The sequence below is a fragment of the Mytilus edulis genome, chromosome 9 (genome assembly GCF_963676685.1).
Source record: "Mytilus edulis chromosome 9, xbMytEdul2.2, whole genome shotgun sequence".
NCBI lineage: Eukaryota > Metazoa > Mollusca > Bivalvia > Mytilida > Mytilidae > Mytilus > Mytilus edulis.
In genome coordinates this window covers 59045606-59070402 of record NC_092352.1, presented here as the reverse complement: position 1 = coordinate 59070402, position 24797 = coordinate 59045606, and the positions used below count along the sequence as shown (strand labels likewise).

The 24797-nt window shown below is 32.2% G+C and overlaps 1 protein-coding gene across 1 annotated transcript; it reads left to right on the top strand.

Moving 5' to 3' along the window:
* Nucleotides 1–310: 310 nt before the first annotated feature.
* Nucleotides 311–24057, top strand: LOC139488663 (MAM and LDL-receptor class A domain-containing protein 1-like). Its single transcript, XM_071274467.1, has 7 exons — nucleotides 311–387; nucleotides 2786–2929; nucleotides 3753–4100; nucleotides 12559–12651; nucleotides 14679–14732; nucleotides 20180–20233; nucleotides 23380–24057. Exons 1-7 carry the CDS (start codon nucleotides 324–326, stop codon nucleotides 23790–23792), a joined length of 1170 nt encoding a protein of 389 aa, XP_071130568.1. The 5' UTR covers nucleotides 311–323; the 3' UTR covers nucleotides 23793–24057.
* The last annotated feature ends 740 nt before the right edge of the window (nucleotides 24058–24797 follow it).

The window sequence follows — 24797 nt, the reverse complement described above, 5'->3', positions numbered from 1 at the left end:
AGAAGTTCGTTAAAAAATATGTTTTTTGTTGTTTTTTGTATGAATGACTTCATTAATTTGATATGAATTCAATAGTTTTAACTATATGAAACATGAATTATTCACTTTCATACAGTATATAATATAAAAATGTATGTACAAAAATGATGAGTTAACCCAATCATTAGTTTGAATTTTATCATGATTTCATGTAAGTACTATAAAACATATTTTGATACACACATAGAAAACATCAATGCAAGTATACTTATATTGACCTAAATGTTTACTTCCTTATTTATAATATTATATAATAAGAAATGATAAAACGGCCACGAAACGTTATGAAGTTGTTAACATTGAAGCTGCTCATACTTTTACATGTTTTAGTGATGAATACAAAATCAGGTAAGTGCTTCTTTGATAAGTTTTGTACCAAACCAATCAGGTGTTTCAGTGTTTTATGGTAGTCATGGTAATGTTCTATGCATAGCATCAAAATGTCGTCATTAACCTGAAAAGTTTACCAAACCTGTAAACGGAATTATGTGCAAGCAATATATTAAGGTACTGTTGCATATATGGTCTTTGCCTTGGGAAAAAACACAGTTGCCTTAAAACCAGTTGTTAGCTAGAAATGGTTTAGGTATTTCTTTTATGATTGATGGCGGCATTCATGATACTATACAACTAATGGTAAGGATTTTTGTTGATTTTCATATCATAAAGACAGTTAAAAGAAGGTCTCTAAGAGTACTTTTTTAATTGATGGTAATCTAATTCATTCTACTTAGTTTCTTCTATTACATTGTACTTCGGGCTACATGTATAATTTTTTCAAACTGAATGTTACTGTACATAACGGAATGTTTTTTATTCTATGTTGTCCAAATTGAACCGAACCGACTGCTGATAGCGAAATGTCCCTCTTTCATGTATAAAACAAGACGACGTTTTGTCCTATATCATAGCTTATTTTCCTCTTAAAGGAAAAGTGTTTTTCTGATCATACAATTGGTATTCAGTAAAACTTATTTGCTTTATTAACTGAATGTCTTCAAATATGGAGAAGATGAAATTAGAAAATTTTCCTTTCTTAACATATTCAGCCTTTAAAATTGATGCATTTTATATAGCTATATGTAAAACGTGTTTGTATCTGACAAAAACCATATTAGATTTTTATTGATAATCTTAATGAAAGGGAAAAAGAACACTTATCATCATACAATATCATAATACTGCATGCGCTGGATATTCGTATTCATTTGTTTATATATCATTATCAACTACGTATCACAAATGGCAATTTAAAAAGCTTAAACACTTTAAACGAATAGATAACAACTGTCATACTCTTGACTTTGTGTTGGCATTTTCCTATGTAGAAAATGGTGAGTTTAACCTGGTTTTATAGCTAGGTAAACCTCTCACTTGTATGACAGTCGCATAAAATTCCTTTATATTGACAAAGATGTGCTAACAAAACAAACAGACATAACACAATACGAATATCTAAATTAGAGGTACAGCAGTCACTTTTTTGTTATAATCCTTATGACCTTAAAACAAAAAAAATATGTAACAAAGAAACACAAGACGGTATGTAGATAAAGCACATAACAAAAATGAAAGACAAATTGCCATAGCACTAAATCCCAACAACGGGATGTATACACTGGTAAAGTATTCTCAACTTGCTAACTGTTAACTTACTGTTGTAAGATGTTGTCCTTTTGCATTGAAATGTTTTAACAATATTTAGATTTTTGATTTTGTCTTTGCCAATTAACCGAATAAAGTTAAAGAACCTATAAAGTTTAGAGATTTCACAAATGTTCTGTACAGAAACATTATATTAAATAATATATCTGAAATAGATAGTATCACGTTATATAACGTCATACAGAGATTTGAAAAGACCTTTGTAAATGAAGGCAACAGTAGTATACCGCTGTTCAAAATTCATAAATCGATAGAGAAAAAACAAATCCGGGTTACAAACTAAAACTGAGTGAAACGTATCAAATATAAGAGAACTACGACACAACAGAGACACAACAGCGATATGTAAGACACACATAAACGAGCTATAATGTATCAATGGCCATTTTCCTTGCTTGCTAAAGGGCATTTAATGAAAAAAATGGTGGGTTGAACCTGGTTTTGTGGCATGTTAAACATCCCGCTTCAATGGCAGTGTTAATTATAACATTTAATGACAACATAACACGACAGGGTTACAATAAATATACAGAATGGGAGAAAATATAGGACAGAGAAACAAACGAACAAAAGCCATCAAAAGGGTAACAGGTTAAAAAATATTTTAATACGCCAGACGCGCGCTACGTCCAAACAAAACTATGCTCAGAGGTAAAAAGTTTGAAAGCCATAACAATTACAAAGTTGAAGATCGCCGAGGACCAAAAGTTCAAAAAAGTTGTGAGGCCAGGGTTTTCTGGCTGGGACAAAAACATCATTAATATCAAGAATAATACATAGTTTTGCAAACAGTAAATTTTATAAAAATGACTTTATAACAGATATACATGATTAAACTGAAGTGGTAACTAGCTATAGAATAAAAACGAAAACATTACAAAATTCAGTGACTGATACCACTGACATGACGTGATATATATTAAGAGTTTGGTAAAGCACTTTGAACCGTCACTTGTAACAATATCCCATTAATTGCATTTTATAAGTAATCTACTTAATCAGAAGTATATATTACACATACTAATGTACTACATTTATAACTTTTCTTTGATTTAGAATTTTAAAAATATATCTTTCACAGGAAATGTTAACATTAGTTGCACTTTCGATAATGGTACGTGTGGTTGGTTAGTCAATGGTTTGGCTCAATACAAGTGGACGATTCATCGTGGTAAAACATCTCATGTATCCACAGGACCAGACAAAGATCACACAACTGCATCCGGTAAAGTTACAATGCAAATATATATATACCAAAACAAACAAACAAACAAACAAACAGCAGCAGAGAAGCATCATATTGAAATTACCAGTGAAAGTAAAGCCTTTACAAACTTATAGTTAAACTAAATACATTCTATCTTTATATCTACTTAATACTACGGAGTTCTTCGCAGCATTATAAAGTACAATGTATGTCAGCTTTTATAATGTTTCTTTAGTTTTTAAGGGAGAATATTTTTTTATTTCTCTTTTTTTTTTCATTTCCGAATGTTTTAATTTAAAAATGCATTGTTATGCTAAGAAAAAGCATCAATCCCGTCTCATTTACAATAAGAATGTGGCCAAACTGATTCTTATCTTACGTGTATATAGCTTTCTTCTCTTTTTTGTTATTTATTTACAATTGTATATGTCATTAAAGCCAATAGAATCCAAACAACAACTACAAAAAGCCAAACGAACTTACTTATGTTACGATATACATGATATAATTCAAGTTAATATCGTCTGCAACAAATATTATACTGATGATATAAAGATTTTTTTTTTCATAATTCTGTCCAATGCATTGTTGTGGTTATGCTAGGTTTCATAAAAATGCATGATTTAGAATCAATATGAAAACAAAAACAAAAATCAACACAAGCCCAACATCAAACCACGTTATTTTTTTGGAGCAATTCTAGATATTCTGAAGGAATAAACTTATCATATTTACAGTTTTATCGTGAGCGTTCTTTTTTATCTATATTTTGATCTATATTCTGGATTATCTTATAACATTTTTACTTTTATTCTACCGACTTATATTCAATATATTATAGAAAATGGTTACTACTTTTACACTAAATCTCAAAGTCAATCGAAACAAAACGATGTAACTGATCTACTGTCTGGTTTGATAAATGAGTGTCCAAAGCAAGTTTTGACATTTTGGTATCACATGTATGGGAAACACATCAACACCTTGAAAGTATTTCAAGTTAAAAATGCACGTTTAATTGAACTATGGAGGAAATCAGGTACCCATAGGAACAAATGGCATTTCCAATCGCTGTCGTTGAACGATATAGGGCCATTCCAAATTCTGTTCAGAGCGACACGTGGTAATGGATACAAAAGTGAAATTGCTGTTGACGATATTTCTATAAACAACACGGAGTGCAAGAAAGGTATGATACTAACTTCTCTTTAATCATAACTAGAAATAACAATCGAAAGATCTGGTATGTACGTGCTTTATATTGATATTCATAAAAAAAAATAAGTAAAATAGTTTACAGTTAGCGTGAATTAGTTTCTGGTTTTTGCACACAAAAATGTGGATGATATCTTTTTTCTAAATTTTACTATTTATGATATTGTATACTACGTACATGTTCATGATTAACACGACAATTCTTTATCGGACCTTTAATAGATCATGTATACAATGCATATAACGCTTTGTTGGGTTTCTATGAAACATAAACAAAACCATAAAAGAAATCATGTAGAGTATATGTTTCACAGATACATATTAAAATAAAATATAATACCAACACTTACGATATGCAAAACGAGCTGTTCTCTATACAAATATGTTGAATCATATTCAAACATATTTTATATAGATTAGACCGATAGTTTTCCCATTTGAATGGTTTTACACTAGTAATTTTTGGGCCCTTTATAGCTTGTTGTTCGGTGTGAGCCAAGGCTCCGTGTTGAAGGCTGTGCATTGACCTATACTGGTTTACTTTTTTTAAATTGTTATTTGGATGGAGAGTTGTCTCATTAGCACTCACACCACATCTTCCTATATCTATATAGTATATGCTGTAAGATGAAAGTTATAACAGTTATAAGGCACATGTTTTCTAATTGTTTAGCATTTATCTTATTTTTGAGTATGTATAGATTCAATATTTGTGCTGCAGTATAGAAAACAAACACAAATATAGTCCATCAGAATGGAAACGACAGGGTGTTCAATGAAATAAAAATGAAACAATAACAATTCGTGATCAGATTTAGTGTATTGTGATTAAAACAAATGCAAGCATGGACAATCGTTGCACTTAAAACAAACAAATTGTTGATCTTCAGAAAAAGAAAAAAAATAACATTTGCAATTAAGTTATTTGATATGAAACCTACAGCAACAGACTCGAACTAAACAATCTGCTCATCATATATATATTTTTTTTTTCTGAAAAAAACTATGTTGATACAATGTTTTACAGAAACACATTTAGACAAACATTCAAGTCAACTTGTTTAAACATTGGCCATCGTTGAAAGAATCAACTACATGACATCACTTTATCAAGTCATTAAATTCCCATTTTTTCTTAAAATCAATTGATACATCTCACTAGTAGCACGATTTCAGTCTGAAAAGGTCATTTTGGTCTGATCACATCTTGATTGACTGGATTTACCGCTAGAAAAAATCGTCAAGATATTTAAGATCGTTAAGTCGCCGTTCAGATCGATAGCCTCATCAGGTAAATCAGTTCGTTAAGGCATGTCAAGACGGAAAAGACTGAATCGTCTAGCGGGTTGTTTAGACCCGTTAAGACCGCGTCAGACCAAAACAGACCATGGATACAAAAGAACTTTTAAATTTTCAGACCCTGTTTAGATCCGTTCAGTATACCGGTTTGATACCACGAGTTGCGCCCCTTCTACTCGATAATGCATTTTAGATTAATACATGTATATATGTATTTTAATATTAGAATTTGAAGTATATTTTGATTTATTAGGAAAAAAAAGATTAAATCTTGTGTTGATTCTTTATTTCTTTTCTAGTTTTGTTGAGGAACTAATAAATTATTCGTCTATATATGTTGTTTATTTTTTAATAAATGTTAGTTTATATAAATATATATTGATAATTAAATGCAAGGACGCATGTTAATTGTATACACACCAGAATGTATGCCATAAATTTAACCTTGAAATGTTGTGAACACCGGTGAAAATGTTTTTTGTATTTGAAGATTAGTAACGGAAAATCCTAAACGTAACCTAAAAAAGTTAAGGAGATGTTGTATGATTGCCAATGAGACAATCCACAGAAATGCAGCAGAGGCAAATTAACACAGTCATGCATATTTTTGTTTTATGCAAGACAGTTTCTTTAATTCGTTTTCTGTTGATATATGTCCTAGTTTACCGTTGAAGCTGTTGCTTTTTTTGTATGTTTATTTTTTTTTTCGTGCGAGTTACTCTATTAAAGTTGGAACAAAAATTTTCCCGACATCCGGAAATTCGAAAAAAGACTTCCCGGATCCCGAAACCTGATCATATACTGCATTCAGTCTCTGTCGAGACGGTGTTAAAGTATCACCGTATAAAAATGTTCATTCAAACAATATATCCTTATAATATTTATTTTCTTATCCATATAATATGTATATAGTACTTTGTCTATACTTTGTATATATATATATGGCGTTAATTTAAAATAAAATCTGTTTTAGTTAAAATGGTCGAGTTCAATGGCACGTGCTAGTAATCAATCGGGTCAACAGGTAACAAAATCAATGATCCATAACGTAATAAAGTACATGCCTATTATATTTTACAATTACTCTCATCATCATTCTTGATGAAAATGTGTAAACGTTAATAAAAAATGAATGAATTTGTGTATACACGTATTAGTGATGTCTGACCTTCAGTTTTTAATATAAATTAATGCTTATGTTTTTTTTTATATTGAGTAAAATAACGAATGTGAATCTAATATACGTTAAAGGTTCTTATAATATCATATATGTCTAAACACTTTACCAAAAGACCATGCAAAATATTTGAGCGCCGCATGGAAAACCCTTAAAAAAACATGTACTGTTAGGAAGTTTGTTTAGTATGCAAAAGAAACGTTTCGCTTCTCTACTTATATAGTTTAGAGAGTAATCCTTTAAATTGTGTCAGTTATATAAAGTAGTGTGTATTTGTATTCTATTTATTTATTTAAATGTATCATTATAATATACATTTTGTATTTCACAACTATATATACTATAAGTTGTAGTGTGATTGATTGTTGTTTAAAGTCCAGTGGCAAATACTTCATGCATGTTCAGGACCAGCTGTAAGTTTATGACATGTATGGAACTCACCGGTGTAGTTTTCACGTGTTATAATAGATTAAAGAATAATCAATTTTTAAGATATCGAAACATAAAGGAGGCAAGGCGCATGGATTACCCGCACTTATCAGTTCTTTTCTCTGTTTTGTCTTAAAAAAGTAATGGGTTTTTTTTCGATTTTTTTTATATGTTTATATAATTTACGATAACTGTGGTGTATACGTGCTGTCAGACGAAAGATACATATGTGCCCTCTAAATATCTTTTTTACTATGGATTGTTTGCTTTCGTATTGACGTTTAACACACAACTTTAATTACTGACTGTGATGTATGTAGAAATTCAGACGTACTGGAGAATGAAGGATGCAAATCCAAGCTTTGAATTAAAATGTTCATTAAAATTGCCACACAAATAAAAGAACAAGTGTAAGTGTTGGAATGACATATACAATATATCACCATGTGCATTGTCGGAGAATTTAATTTTGATTTTACTTTGGAAACTGGACAAAATTGAAGAGAGGCAGCCCAATCTTTTCTCCTTTTTGTTACGAGTACAAATACACTGATCTTAGTTATTTCGTAAAGCATTTCCTTTAAATAATAAAATCGCGCGTGATTATCTAACAAATACTCACAGTGCAGTGTAATTCTGCTTTCGAGACAAATTATATCAAATTATAGAGCAGTCTAACGGCTCCAACTCAAAATTTGAACCCTGCTATGTTGGGGGTTGGGTCTACCATTTAGTTTGAAAGCTCCAATCATACAAGCTGTTTCACCCTTTTTATTGTGATAATTGGGAATTTGCATTAAGGTCTTGGTCACGTGCCGAGTGGCACACGCTGATTAAAAAAGTCATTTAACTTCACAATTACTATATCTATTGATACCATAGATATGAGTTATAAATTATATTCTCTTATATCCATGTTCTCTGGGGACTTAAAACGTCGTTTTAGTGAGAGTCATTGGTGCTAAAACTTTCTTCTTAGTGCACTAAGAAATCCGTTGCGGTATATACACAACGGACTCGTTGGTCTTAATCACTACTTTATACCTTAGATTTTATCACCTTAATTTTCACATGTATAATACTACTTATTATTTGATGCATGACATATAAAGGAAGAAATTTGAAAGATTAAAGCCTGCATTATACATGTTATACACTGACAACAACCGAAGACTGATAAGTATGTCATCGAATCATTTGTCACTCATACACAAAATAATCACACTGTCGTTTGCTAAATATTGACAATGATATATAGAAGCGACGTAATAGTAAAGATAGATATAAGAACCTAGTTGGATTTAGGGGGCAGGGGACCCGGGCCTCCCTTTTTTGGAAAAAAATTTGGTTGTTTATATAGGGAATCACTCAAGCGTGACTGGAGCGAACCCTCTCTTAGGTCAGTCCGTCGGCCCCCACTTATGAAAATTTCTGGATCCGCCACTGAAGAAGATGTGCATTATGGTATGAGTGCCAATGAGTCAAAGATATTATTGTACAATAATTGGCTGATTGGCAATAAAATAGTTCCATGTTTATCAAAGGTTTTGGATGTCTTCGATTTCACCGTTCCTGGTGTAAAACAGTCCCTTACTATACCGAACGTTGACTTATTATACGAACTAACCACTATCACACAATTATCACAAGCATGGCCCGCGTTATTACTTATAATGTCATACAGCCCGTTTGGATTGTCTACAATTATGTATCATGTATTCGTTATTTTTTATTTATCTAGTATTTAGTATAATTCAAAATAAATCAACCTCACAACACGTACACGTGTGAATAAATATAAAAAGTAAATCTGGTAACAGTAAATCTAACTATTTATATATATATGTTCCTGCATGGGTGATGTATACAGTTATATATATATATATGCAGATTTAATGGTTATACAAAATGCATTCATGTTCACGTAATAAACGAATTTGGTAATTGTCAGTGTTTGTCGGGAATACACGTACTTGTCATAATTATCTCTACATTTGACTGTTTTTCCCCGAGGGCTAATCATAACCTGTGCCATACGGCATGGAGAGATTTCTAGAATAGTTTGAAAGGGTTTAAGCTATTATTTCGTACCCAACTGTATTTAAATTTTAATTTATTTACTTATTTATCAATTTTTTATTCATTTATTTATTCAAATTTTTGCTCTTTCAGTAAACTTTTATTAATATTTTTTTCATTCCAAATTATGTTAATTACCACATGGTAAAAAAATAAATTATTTAATGCCCAATAAGGCGCAAGCCAGGGCCGACCGTGCAAGGGCTGTATCTGTATAGCCAGTCAAGGTCGTTAAAAACTTCAATTTGTTCAACTGTATTTGACACAAAATCAGTTGTATTGTACTCATTCTTCACTCAAAAAAATAGAAGTAGAGAACGAAGTCGACCTATGCATAAATAAAACTTATTTTCAAAGAAGATTGTTCACATGCTTGATCATGATCAAGCGTTTATTTCATCTTGAATTAAATCAAAATACCCAAATAAAGTTTTTATGTCGTAGGGTTACGTATTTTCTCACATATTTGACAAATATATTTGAAATTTTTACTGGAGAATCGTCGTTTTTAGCGTCGTAAGAATATATATGCAGCAACGGATGCAGACATTATTTCTCGCTGCATTGAAGACCTTTTGGTGACCTTCTAAGGTTGTCTTCTCTATGGTCGGGTTGTTGTCTCTTTGACACATTCCCCATTCCCATTCTCAATTTTATTATAATGACTTTTGTGTGTATGAACAATATTCTTTGAAAATTGTTATATATTTCAATGATTTCTAACGAACTATTAACAAAACGTTTGCCTTGTATTTTTATAATCAAATACTTTTATTGTCATATAAATAAAAAAAAAAACTAGTCTCTGACAAACATAACATAAATACAAAAATTACAGTACAATATTAAAATACAGATGTAGCAGTTCAAATTATTGTTGTGGGTCTCCCGTCTTCAGTTCTAATGACTCTTATTAAGGAAGCTGTATTTTTTTATTTGACTGTGAGATGTGGGGTTTAGTATAAATATTGTAAGTTTAAGCATGTCATCTTTAACAATCCTCTCCGAATTGATTTTCGTTGAGTCAAAATATTTTTTTTTCTATAAAAGTTATATTTAGAGCATTTGAGAAAGAAGTGTTTTTCGTCCTCAATCTCATTACAGAATTTGCAATATCTCTGATATCTAGGAATCTTAAGATGTCTAACCTTTTCTATTAAAAGAGAGTGTTCGCTAATGATGAATTTTGTTAATAGTTTTCTGGAGGCAGAATGGTTATGTTTTAGGTAATTATTGTTTCAAGTTAATCTTAATATTTTTGTATAGGAGAATTTTAATGCTTTCATTTAAGTCCTTACCTCCGTAATTTTTCAGGGTATGAAAATTATCTGTAACGTCAAGTTGACAAATTTTTCACCACGGCACTAGTCTATAATTGCATAAATATTTATATACAATCACTTGTAAACCATTTTAAAATATAAAGTTTTTGATGTTTATATTCAATGAAGAAATATTATTTCGGCAATCGGTTGATTTTAAACTCAATTCGCCGCGGTTTGCGCAGCAGTATGACTTTGAACCACTTATGTTTTTTTTAATATAGAAAATGTTAAATAATTAAATAGGAAGAGGTATGAATTAGAATTGATTATTTTCTTTAGTTAATTAAGTGGACATGGTAGACTTTCAGTTAACATATACCGTCTTCTTTTTAATTTTAATTTTATTCTTAAAAGGGGAGCAACCCCTGATAAACACTGGGAAAGTTTTACCCGTTTTGTGTCCAAATTAATAAAATCGGAACACGACTGAACACGGTCTGACAGCCTCTTAACGTTCTTTTGTATCCATGGTCTGTTTTGGTCTGACACGGTCTTAACGGGTCTAAACAACCCGCTAGACGATTCAGTCTTTTCCGTCTTGACATGCCTTAACGAACTGATTTACCTAATGAGGCTATCGATCTGAACGGCGACTAAACGATCTTAAATATCTTGAAGATTTTTTCTAGCGGTAAATCCAGTCAATCAAGATGTGATCAGACCAAAATGACCGTTTCAGACTGAAATCGTGCTACTAGTGTCTTATCATTGGAATTTGTCGCTTGAACTGGTAATGTACATGATATATATAGTTTAATAGATTTAAAACCAGAATCAGAATTTTGATTTTTTTTTATGTCTGTAATGGGTATTTAAATGCCACAAAATCCCGAAAAGATGATTAGTGGACAACACAAGTGTTATACACAAGTTTAACAGAACGTTCATCGGAAGTAGTGAACTAATTTTACGGATGAAAACAAATCTCCGTAATTTATGAAAATTTTGCAAAGTTGGTCGATCTGGATGGAGGGCGATATTTGTCACTGGCATTAGAAAATATTCGGAAATTAATAGTTGATAGTCATGTTTCACTGCAACATACAACCTTAACAGTCATATGTTATTTAAGATATTCTTTTCCTAAATTTTAATACAATGATTGTTATTGTTATTGTTAATCTCGTACTTGGATGCTACCTGGTAGGGTTATCATAACATTTATCTCATTTTCATGGTTCTTAGGCCAGCTTGAAGCTTTCGTAGTCGATTCTGTTTCTCAAATCTGTACTCAGAAGAAAAATGTGTATTCGATACATATGATATTCGAGTCAAAAAGGTTTAACCGGTCAAGTTAAGTACAAAATTGAAGACCATGGAGTGTCTAAATTCAGACAGCTATTGCAATTACAGCATATATAGATATAGTTATCTATTCCTGGGTTAAAAACTCCGTACTTATTGAAAAAGCCTGGTGTACATTTATTTTTATGACAACTCATGTCAACAATAGGTGCTGACTACTTGACTGATGAATCCCTCGGAGTTGAAACCTCTATCAGCAGTCGCATATCGAGCCAGTGGGTGTATGTTATTTTCTAACAGATATCAGGCTTAACATTTCATGCGGAAGACGCGAATCTCATCTATAACAAAACAGCAGTAACAATCGATACAAAGTTATTAAAGAGGCCAAATAAAGTACAAAGCATTCATTAAGAACACACATATTCAATAACTACATTTTTGTGCTCCATTTTTGTAGGGTTCATCTGATCTGAAATAGAAAAAAATACGTGCAGAGTGATACAAAAAAATATCTTTTCATACAAGAAATAGATAACAGAATATATGTGTGTTTATTGTTGTGTACAATAATCACACCGTTAATTTAAGTTAGTCGTTCGACTTTCTTTACAGTTGTCATTTCGTGGCCTTTTATAGCTTACTATGCGATATGAGTTTTGTTCATTGTTGAAGGCTTTAAGTTATTTTTATAACTGTTTATTTTTACGTCAATTCTAAGTTATTTGAGATTTCAAATACCTTTAAATGGAAGCTGAAAGTATATAGCCATTTCACCTTTCAGGGGGAATTTTGTATCGCTCAAATGTAAAGCTCGGATAACTCATTGCAATAATTGTCAATTCGATGTTATAACATATGAATTATTTTCTTTACAGTAAATAATACCAGTGTTACAAGTGATGCCATTGATACAAGTGATACCAGTGACACAAGTGATACCAGTCATACAAGTGATGCCAGTGATACAAGTAATACCAGTGTTACAAGTGATATCGGATGTACTGCATTTGGGGTCTCACGTCCGGAAACTTTTCACTATTTAACTTCTATTTGAGGGCCACTTTTAAAATAGGATCAATATATTAATCTGTTATATTTCTCCATTGTTAAAGTCATATGATATAAAGAGAATTACAAATCATTACTAATCTGATACTATACAATATTGAACGCAACTATCCTATCGATTACAAACACGTACCAATACCGTTTAGTCTGTTTCATATCTTAGCTAATATCTTGGTCGAGGTCTCTGCTGGTAAACTGATAGTCCACGAAGGTATCACCTTGCAAAATACTGATTTAGTGTTATAAACATTTGGTGTAACAAAAATTTGGAACTGAATTGAAATGAAGGAATATGTCTCCGCCTTGCATATAAAAATATTTATAAACCCAAACTAGTAAAAATTCCAAAAAGTTGTGCCAAATACGGCTAAGGTAATCTATGCCTGGGATTAGAAAATCCTTAGTTTTTCAAAAAGTTCAAATTTTTTTATACGGGAAATTTATAAAAATGACCACATTATTGATATTCATGTGAACACCGAAGTGTTGACTACTGGGCTGGTGATACCCTCGGGGACGAAACGTCCACCAGCAGTGGCATCGACCCAGTGGTGTAAATAGTTATCAAAGGTACCAGGATTATACTTTAGTACGCCAGACGCGCGTTTCGTCTACATAAGACTCATCAGTGACGCTCAAATCAAAAGTATTTATAAACCCAAACTAGTACAAAGTTGAAGAGCATTTATGATCCAAAATTCCAAAAAGTTGTGCCAAATACGGCTAGGGTAAGGTAATCTATGCCTGGGATAAAAATATCCTTAGTTTTGCAAAAAGTTCAAAGTTTTTTATACGGGAAATTAATAAAAATGACCACATTATTGATATTCGTGTCAACACCGAAGTGTTGACTACTGGGCTGGTGATACCCTCGGGGACGAAACGTCCACCAGCAGTGGCATCGACCCAGTGGTGTAAATAGTTATCAAAGGTACCAGGATTATAATTTAGTACGCCAGACGCGCGTTTCGTCTACATAAGACTCATCAGTGACGCTCAAATCAAAAATATTTATAAACCCAAACTAGTACAAAGTTGAAGAGCATTGATGATCCAAATTTCCAAAAAGTTGTGCCAAATACGGCTAAGGTAATCTATGCCTAGGATAAGAAAATCCTTAGTTCTTCAAAACGTTTTCTATACGGGAAATATATAAAAATGACCACATTATTGATATTCATGTCAACACCGAAGTGTTGACTACTGGGCTGGTGATACTTATTTTTTCTCCTTTTTGATTTGTAGCTTTTTTTCACTATGATTTTCAAATATTATGACCTCAAGCATCAATGAGGACACATTGAATGTCGAAAACACAAAAATGGCACCAATTATGTCATAAAACCACTCTCAATGATTAGGGGGATGGTTTGGCACCAACAAACTTTTATGAATCCCACCACATGTTAGATCTGTATGTGCCTGTCCATAATCAGGGGTCTGTAATTTAGTGGTTATCGTCTGTTGTTGGTAATCCTATTTTTGTTTCGTTTATTGTTTAGGCTTTGGCGCCTTACTATGTGGTCTGGGTTTTGTTCATTACTAAAGGTCGTATGGTTACCTATAGTGGTAATTGCTACATCATTTGGTCTGTGGTGGACAGTGGTCTCTTAATTAGCTATCATATCACATCTTCAGTTGTATGATCCTTGCACAATCATATTCGTGAGTTTAAATCCACATATGCATTGTTTAGATATGAAAGTATGAAACAGGTTGCCTTTTGGTTTCATATGTTTAAACAATATTTACCATATGTGAAAGGTTTCTTGTGATCTCAAATATGTCTATATGGAAGCTTAAACTCTAAAGTCACTTCGACGTTGATGCAGAATTTTGTAATCCTCGAATGCAATGTTATGGACATTGCTCGAAATGTAATTATAGTCGACATATTGATATACACGTTTACATAATTTCCTTACAGTAAGTAATACCAGTGTTTCAAGTGATACCCGTGATACAAGAGATTCCGTACCAGGTAAAGAATTTTTTTTAAAATTATTTCTAACTTATGAACATCATATTATCTGAAATAAAAAGCATCTGGAATTTAAAAAGGGGACAACGGCACATTCGAAATCTATAAATCGGATGGAAACTGTCAACACCGTGACAAGAAGACAACGATAGAAAGACTCGAAAAAATAATAACATGAATAAGAAAAGTAAAGATTGAGAAACAAAAACGAACACCACAAAAAATTTCGTGTGATCTCAACTGTTCCGGAAAGGTAAACAGATCATGCTCCTTTAGTGGCATCAATACCTTAAACATATTTGTAGATGTTAAGTTAAACATTCGGTTACTTGTGTCGAGCAAGTCACAATTAATCACTAATGGGCGCAGTTGTGGTTACGACTTATATTATATTATATATTCCATCACTGTATTGGATACCTAAACTACATAAGTGTCCTTACAAACAACGGTATATTGCTGGGTCTTCCAAGTGCTCCACGAAACCTCTTTCTAAATTATTAACATCTATTTTATCAGCAATCAAAGACGGGCTTCAAAGTTATTGTGAACTGCCTATTCTAGAGGTGGCGTGAATCAGATGTGGATACTTAAAAATTCAAAAGATCTTTTAGAGTACATACAATCTAACTCTCTTTCATCTTGTAACAGTATTAAAACATTTGACTTTTCTACTCTGTACACAAGTATTCCACATTCCAAACTAAAAGACAAATTGAAAGAGTTGGTATTACTTTGCTTCATAAAAAAGAATGGCCAACGTAGATACAAGTATCTTGTCTTAGGAAGGGATAAATCCTACTTTGTAAAGAATCACTCTGATTCAAACAAAAAATTCTCTGAAACTGATATTATCAAGATGCTTGATTTCTTAATTGACAACATATTTGTTACGTTCGGAGGACGTGTTTTTCAACAGACTGTCGGCATTCCAATGGGAACAAACTGTGCCCCTCTACTCGCCGACTTGTTTCTTTATTATTATGAGGCTAACTTCGTGTAGGAACTTCTTAGGAAGAAAGATAAGAAGTTAGCAATATCCTTTAACTCTACTTTCCGCTATATAGATGATGTTCTTTCACTAAACAATTCAAAATTTGGTGACTATATGTGGAACACACCTATCCAATCGAACTAGAGATAAAGGGTACTACAGATACAGTTAAGTCGGCTTCATATCTTGACTTACATCTAGAAATTGACAATGAGGGTCGGTTGAAAACAAAACTTTACGACAAAAGAGATGATTTCAGCTTTCCAATTGTGAACTTTCCATTTCTAAGTAGCAACATTCCAGCAGCACCTGCATACGGGGTATATATCTCCCAATTGATACGATATTCCCGTGCTTGCATTTCCTAACATGATTTTCTTGATAGAGGTTTGCTGCTCACAAGGAAGCTATTAAACCAAGAGTTCCAAATGGTGAAGTTGAATTCATCCCTTCGTACATTTTACGGACGCCATCACGAGTTGGTTGACCGTTATGAAATAACCGTTTCACAAATGATATCGGATATGTTCCTTACGTCGTAACTACAATTCCCTTCCCTTTCATGAATATGACCTACCGAATTAGACTATTTACCGGATTTGTAATCACATAAGCAACACGACGGGTGCCACATGTGGAGCAGGATCTGCTTACCCTTCCGGAGCACCTGAGATCACCCCTAGTTTTTGGTGGGGTTCGTGTTGTTTATTCTTTAGTTTTCTATGTTGTGTCGTGTTTACTATTGTTTTTCTGTTTGTCTTTTTATTTTTAGCCATGGCGTTGTCAGTTTGTTTTAGATTGGTGAGTTTGACTGTCCCTTTGGTATCTTTCGTCCCTCTTTTATAACATATCCGTCGAAAATATAACATAATGGTAATAAACCAACTCTTCATTGCGTCCTCGCAAACTTTAAAATATCATTAAAAAAAACATGACAGGTAACTTCCTTATCAGCAGCAACTCTCTTTCAGCGATATCATGACAGGAAACATAAGCCTTTGGTACTTCGTATAAGCTGGGACAGATATGCTTCCATATGCATGATATGCAAGCCCTGCTAGTATATTCCTACGAACAAATGGAAAATTGGCAAATTTGATACTTGAAATCACCTTTTGTGTCGTTTTTTGTTGTTATCAGCCTATATAGCTACCCTCATTATCATTTAGTATATGTAGGTCAAAAATAAGGTACTAGAATATTAAGGATGTAATCTTCTGACGTTTCATTCTCGTTGAAATCTCGTTCTGGATTTATTTCGAAAACATGTGATACATGTGGAAAATATTAATGTATTTAAAAAAATGTTATAATCAAACTTAACTCTGTGAAAAAATTGTATATTTACAATGATTAGTTTTTGAGTTTTCAATTTTCATTTTTTTTTTACTAATTAAGTCAGCATATTTTGTCAACAATTTTGAGAAAATGTGTGAGAGGTACAAAACATTACCTGACCAAGAACATGAAGATACCATATAACTTTTTTTTCTTCAAAATTCATAGATATATATTTTTTCAAACATTTATATCAAAAAAGTTGACAACATGTAACATGTGTAAAGAAAGTCAATTTAGATACCAGGCTTACAATTTTGTTCGAGCAGCTCGTCTACAAAAAAATCATTAGTGACGCTCGAACCAAAAAATTAAGATAACAAAAATACTGAACTTCCGGACCCTACCTTCTGACTGGCGGATGAATAAAAAAATGAGAACAAAATTTATAAGATTTCCGTTCAAAGACTTGTTTTTTCTTGGTGACCTGTTCAGATACATGTTTCGTACTGTGTAAATTTATGTTTAGTGTAATTCAGGAGTATACCACCGTCTTGAATTGTACAACCACAGTAAAAAATCGGTTTAGTTCTTTGCCAAAAACTGCAAATTTGGAAACAGATTGGCAATTTATTGGTTACACTGTTAATTCATATAAAGAAAACTTTATCGAAAATTTTAACAAGTACCAAATATTTGTGCTTTTAGAAATAATTTTTCAAATCAGCCATTTATGGGGAGATCTTATAGTAAAAAAAATATCTTTTAAATATAGGGAATTTTGTAGCAAGAAAACAAGTTCGGTGACATCATTTGTTCTTTTTATTTTCTTAGAATATATTATAAAACCTATCTTCTCATATTTTTTTTTAAATTCTTTCTCTTTTCATTCACACAAATGTGTTTTTTATGAACAATCTAAGGAAATTTTGCAATTTGGAACGACTTGTACATGTACCTGGAAAAATAGCGTAGTGATTCATACTTTTTAATTAAAAAAAAAGAAGAAAATTACAAAAATACTGAACTCCGAGGAAAAAGTGAATTCACAAAAATACTGAACTTAGAGGAAAATCTATTCGGAAAGTTCCTAATCACATGACAAATTCAAATAACAAAACACATAAAAAACGAATGGACAAGAACTGCCATATTCCTGACTTGGTACAAGCATTTTCAAATGTAGAAAATAGTGGATTTAACCTGGTTTGATAGCGCTAACCCTCTCACTTTGATACCAGTCGTATCAAATTCCCTTATATTTATAACGATACGTGAACACAACAGACAGAATAGGTAAAATTGTCAAAATAGGGATACAGCCATCAATAACGTGTCTAAATCTCAATCAGAACAACACAAACAAACATCTAACAAAGAAGCATAACAAAAAGGAAATATAAAATTAAACAACCACATGCATTACTACTTGTACATATGTATTTAAAATTAACCCAAATAACTGCATGGCGAGGTTCCGCGCGTTCAAAGTATTTTCAATATTATACTAGAACAATAACATATATGGTTGGATAAAATTGAAAAATACAGGCTGCTAAAACGAATTATTAGTTCATTATTTGTATTTCATTAATGATTGAGCAAAACAAAATAATATTTTAGATTTTTTTTTATATCTCGTAGCTAGTGCCCCTTTAAGATTGAGAAAAAAGAATTGTAGCCTTATGATTTTTTACCATTAAAAAAAATACAGTTTAGAATTCAAATGAAGAAAGAAATGAAGATGGAATTTACCATTTAATTTTACGATCTGTAGAAGGTATATAATACATGATGACCTGTCGTTCTATACATTTAATATCACCATCTTGAAAGCGACTACCCCATCGATTTATGACGAATACCCCACATACAGTTTAGTCTTTTTCATATTTTGTTGTAAATCGTGGTCTATGCTTCTACTCGTGGACGGATACTATGCGGTATGGGCTTTGCTCATTGTTGAAGGACGTAGGAAGACCTATAGTTGGTAATGTTTGTGTTTCTTGTGGAGAGTTGTCTCATTGGCAATCAAACCACATCGTATTTTTTATATGATAGTCCCCGCTGGTATAACCAGCGCAGTAGTCAGTACTTTAGTACTGGTATGAACATACGGATTTTGTGCTATAAAAATTTGCTGTTACAACATGTTTGAAATTATTTGAAATGAGGGATTTATCACCTTTATGCAAAGCTCGGATTCCTTGGTCGGTTTTGGTTATATTTGTTTGTCACTTTTTGTTTATAGCTTTTTATATTTTTAATAAATTTGGTTTTCAAATATCTTGACAACAAACATCACTGATGACACATTGCTTGTAGAATGCGCATCCGGTGCAGAATTGTTGGTATCATTTATGTTATTACTAGCACAGGGTCGATGCCTCTGCTGTCGGATTGATAGTCCTCGAGGGTATCACCAGTTAAGTAGCCAGTGATGCGGTACTGGCACGAACATACCTATTTTTGTATTAAAATTTGCTGTTACAATATCTAGGATTTTTTTTAAATGCAATAGTGTTTCTCTCTAGTCTAATTTCTTGCCCGTTTTTTGGTTATACTTTTGTTATCCTTTTTGATTTATAGCTCTTTATATTTTTGATAAGATATGGCTTTTCAAATATTTTGACCGCACCTATCATCACTGAAGAGACATTGATTGTCGAAATGGGCATCTGGTGCTGACAACTTGGTACCGTTTATGTTATTGTACCAATCTCCCTGGTTAGGAAGATAATTTTTCATCAACAAAAATATTGAACCCCATCAAATTCTGCATATGTATACGTCTGCCTATCGTCAGGAGCATCAAGTGGTAATCGTTTGTTTGGTCTCTGGTCGAGAATTGTCTCATTGGCAATTATACCACATCCTCTTATTTGTAGTTGTATGATCCTTGCAAAATCATATTCGTTTGCTTAAATCTTCAAATGAATTGTTTAGATATAAAAGTATGAAACTATTCGCCCTCTTACATGTGCTCTACAATTATTTACCATATGTGAGAGGTTTCTTGGGATCTAAACTATGTCTATCTGGAAGCTTAAACTCTAAAGCCATTTTGCCGTTGATGAAGAATTTTGTACTTCTCGAATGTAATGTTATGGACATTACTCGAAATGTAATTATAGTCGACATATTGATATACACGTTTACATTAATTTTCTTACAGTAAGTAATACCAGTGTTACAAGTGATACCCGTGATACAAGAGATTCAGTAACAGGTAAACATTGTTTTTTATATTATGTCTAATTTATGAACATCAGATTATCTGGAATAAAAAAGCATCTGGAATTTGAAAGGGGACAACGGCACATTCAAAATCTATAAATCGGATGGAAACTGGAATCACTTCGGCAAAAAAGACAACGATAAAAAGAATTAAAACATTACATAGAAAAGCAAAGATTGAGAAACAAAAACGAACACCACAAACAAAATTGGAGTGATCTCATCTGTTCCGGAAAGGTTAACAAATCATGCTCCTTTAGTGGCACCAATAACTTAAAAATATTTGTTAGTGTTAAGTTCAACATTCGGTTTCTTGTGTCAAGCAAGTCACAATTAATCACTAATAGGCGAAGTTGTGGTTACGACTATTAGAACGTATACGTGGCAAGCTATAACATAATGGTTAACCAACTCTTCGATGCGTCCTCGCAAAGTTTAACATATCATTACGAAAACACTCACAGGTAACTTCCTTATAAGCAGCAACTCTCTTTCAGCGATATCATGACAGGAAACATAAGACTTGGTACTAAGTGTCAGCAGGGAGAGATATGCTTCCGTATGCCATCCCTGCTAGTGTGTTGCTACGTACAAATGAAAAGTTGACAAAGGAGTAGGGGCATTAAGGCGTAGTTTTGGCCCAAGAAAATAAAATGTTTGATAACTATTTCAAATTGGCACAAAATGTTTAGAAATGCATAGTGTCAAGACATATGAATAAAAAACATAAAGATTTTTATCTGATGACGTCACAATTACGTCATAATGTATACTTTTTTCACAAAAACGATGAAAAATACAAAACTTATTCAGTTTACTATCTGTATTTCCGTTGTGGAAACATCCTGCGCAGCCGAGAAACAACAAAATGTAATTTAACAGAATCTTTATTATAACTATTGGCATAATCTCACCAAATTAAATATAAAGTTGTTTCTTGGGTGCGCACATACTTTTTCAATCTAACATACACTTAAAATTTGATGAAAATCAAGGAAAATCACGAGATTTAACAAAATATGCAAGTTAAGTCATGATTTGGTGCCATGGTAACGTGTTCGATGTCAAATTTGTTTTGTTTTTCTTAGTATTTTATACCTAAGTCAAGTTTTCAGTAATTTAAGAATATGTATGATATTCTTAAAATTTGCAGAAATTTTTGGCCCAAATAAGGGTCTTATTGCCCCTACTCCTTTGATACTTAAAATCCCCGTTTGTGTCGTTCAGTATCGTTATCAGCCTACCTTCGTTATCATTTAGTATATGTAGGTCAAGAATAAGCTACTATAATATTAAGGATGTAATCTTCTGATGTTGCAGTGTTGTTGAAATCTCGTTCCGGAATTATTTCCAAAACATGTGATACAAGTGGATAATATTAATGTATTTAAAAAATGTTATAATCAAACTTAACTCTGTGAAAAATTGTGTATTCAAAATGATTAGATTTTGAGTATTAAATTTTTCATTTTTTTTTTACTAATCAATTCAGCCTTTTTAGCCACAATTTTGAGAAAATGGGAAAGAGGAACAAAAAATGATTTTACCAAGAACATGTACAAAATGTACATTCTATTTCACTTTCTCTTTTCAAAATTCTTAAATATATATTTTTCAATCATTTATGACAAAAAGTTGAAATAATATGCATTTTGTTTTTAAAACGGAGAAAAATTACAAATACAAAATTGTCAGCATGATAGATTTGACACAAAAAGCAACAAAATATGATAATATTTTTTAATATTAAGACCTACCTATAATTTTTTTAAGTTAAATTTCTTCAGATTAATCCAATTCATCTTTATTATTTTTTATTAAAAATGTTAAATTGTGTTCCCATATGAGTTTTTCTATAGGTGATTTGAATCATTACTTGTGCTTGATCAATATCTTTGTCGCTTGTAAGCTTAAGATCGATCTTTGGTATTTTCTCGGGTCATCATTATGTCTTTAAACCCTCCACACGGATGTACTCTGTGTTAATCATCTATATCATTGTTTTATGTGGTTGCACGTTTCAACTAATACATTAGCCATATTTTATTTTATTGACAAGTGCGAGAGCCCATGGAATTCATTTTTACATATATATTTGTTCATGTTTGTCCTGTTTCTGTCTTTTGACGGTTTTTGAATGTTTCATATTTCGCCTACCTAAATTTCAATTACTATCAATGTTATACAATCAAAGGAATACAAGATACAGAACTTGTAATTTGGAAGAGGTATAAATACTATGAAAAAAAAATGAATTATATTTCAAACCCTATATTAGCCTTAATTTATTATCTTTTTTGGTCAACAACACTATTGGACATTGTCGATTTGTGTATTGGTAAAATTGAGAATGGAAACGGGGAATGTGCCAAAGAGACAACACCCCGACCATAGAACAGACAACAGCAGAAGGTCACCAACAGGTCTTCAATGCAACAAGAAATTCTCGCACCCGGAGGCGTCCTTCAGCTGACCCCTAAACAAATATATACTGGTTCAGTGATAATGAACACCATACTAAACTCCAAATTGTACACAAGAAACTAAAAGTTAAAATGATACAAGACTAACAAAGGCCAGAGGATCCTGACTTGGGACAGGCGCAAAAATGCGGCGGGTTAAACATGTTTGTGAGATCTCAACCCTCCCTTATACCTCTAGCCAATGCAGAAAAGTAAACGCATAACAATACGCACATTAAAATTCAGTTCAAGAGAAGTCCGAGTCTGGTGTCGACATCAAGTTGACGTTTGATTATATAATGAGCGTATAAGTTTATCGATTTTGAGTAGATATCGTGTCAACCTTGTCAATATCGACGATATCGTACTGAGTTAGTCTTGAACATGTATGAGCGTGTTTTTATTTAACATACATCTATAAGTTTCGGATGTGAATCGAAGGATCAATTATAAAAAAAATTACACAAATACCGATGATAATTTAGAATCTTGCATAGTTAGACATACCAATTTTACTATGTGGGTCCTTAGCCGGAGAAACAGACTGAATTAATTTTAGAATGAAAATGATGACTTAACAAAACAAGTAGGATGTCATAAACTATAACTTGTGTTAGTACTTTAAATATTGAACAAATTACATTCATTTATTTTTATGATTTTTATTATATTGTAGTTGGCATATCTTCATTGGTTGTCATATTTATTGCCGCTTTAGTATTCATCATAGTGATTTGTAACAGGAGAAGGACATCCAATCATTCACAACCCTCTGAGGTTCGTGCAAATCCAACTGCTACAGATATGAATAGTTCTTTGGACAATATCGCAGTAAATTACATTGAAATGAGAGATGTTAGTTTACCTGAGATACACCAGACTAGACATGAGAACTACATTGAAATGAGAGATGTTAGTTTACCTGAGACTCGACATGAGAATAGTCCAACACATCGTGAAAGACAAACCACACCAGCTGGAATTGAACAGATGGGGAATTATAACAACATATACGAATCGTTATTAACTAATAGAACCTCAATTGAACATATCTATGAATCAAAATATATACAACCGGAAGAAAAGTGATACTAGGAACTTTTACTATAATTTGCAAAGTGTTTTATATAAAATATCGTATACAATTGAATATCTATATGAACTCTCGTTTAAAATTGAATATTTATATGAACTCTCGTTTAAAATTGAATATTTATATGAACTTTCGTTTAAAATTCAATATTTCTCATTTTAGATTGAAGCTGAATATTTCTTGTTTTCATGTGTTTCTTTATTCTTAGATATAATGCATGTTTCTTTATTTCAAATACATAAAGAGATTATATATTTACTATTTTTGAACTTTGAATTAAAGATTGAATCAATCATTCATTCAACTTAACCCGATGACTGTCAAAAGTGAGAAAGCAATCATCGCTGTCAAAAGTGCGAAAGCAATTATCGCTTATTACTAAGTTTTGCCGGAGGACAATAATCAGATTACTAGTATATAAGATTGGACAATGATATTTATGTTATGAGAACCTTTTATTTTGTTTTAATACTCTTATCTTTGACTTAATTTATGTTTTGTAAATTGTTGCTTGGGCAGTCTTTCCCTGGCTTTCAAGCTGTAAACTAGTGTTTATAAATCTGTATATATTGTTAGAGTCTTGCGTTTAAAGCAGCCACAGTGTCGGTTATAGACCAACAAACTTTAATGTAACCCGTGCCCAAAATTTAAAAGGGTTATATATATACACACCAATCAATACGAACTATTACCAAACCAACGGGAATCAGTTGAACATATCTATGAATCTACAGAACATGAATCAACTCCATCGACGGAACCAAACTTATCTCAATATCAATCGCTTACAAACCCTTCTGAACCAGATACCAATGCGTCAACAGCGTCTTAACAGTGACCTGTTACAAGACAATAACAATCAAAACCAAGGAGTTAACAAAGACTCACAAAACCAAAGGACATTTACATCAACAGTTATAAATAATAATTAAGAAACAACACGAACTCCACTAAAAACCGGGAGTGAAATCAGATGCTCCAGAAGGTTAAGCATTTCCTGC

Bases quoted from the DNA above. Each gene is read 5' to 3' on its own strand.
- LOC139488663 (XM_071274467.1), top strand. From the start codon at position 324: ATGAAGTTGTTAACATTGAAGCTGCTCATACTTTTACATGTTTTAGTG. The intron at 2,930-3,752 runs GTAAAGTTACAA...AATATATTATAG, and splicing joins AGATCACACAACTGCATCCG to AAAATGGTTACTACTTTTAC. The intron at 12,652-14,678 runs GTAATACCAGTG...ATTTCCTTACAG, and splicing joins AAGTGATGCCAGTGATACAA to TAAGTAATACCAGTGTTTCA.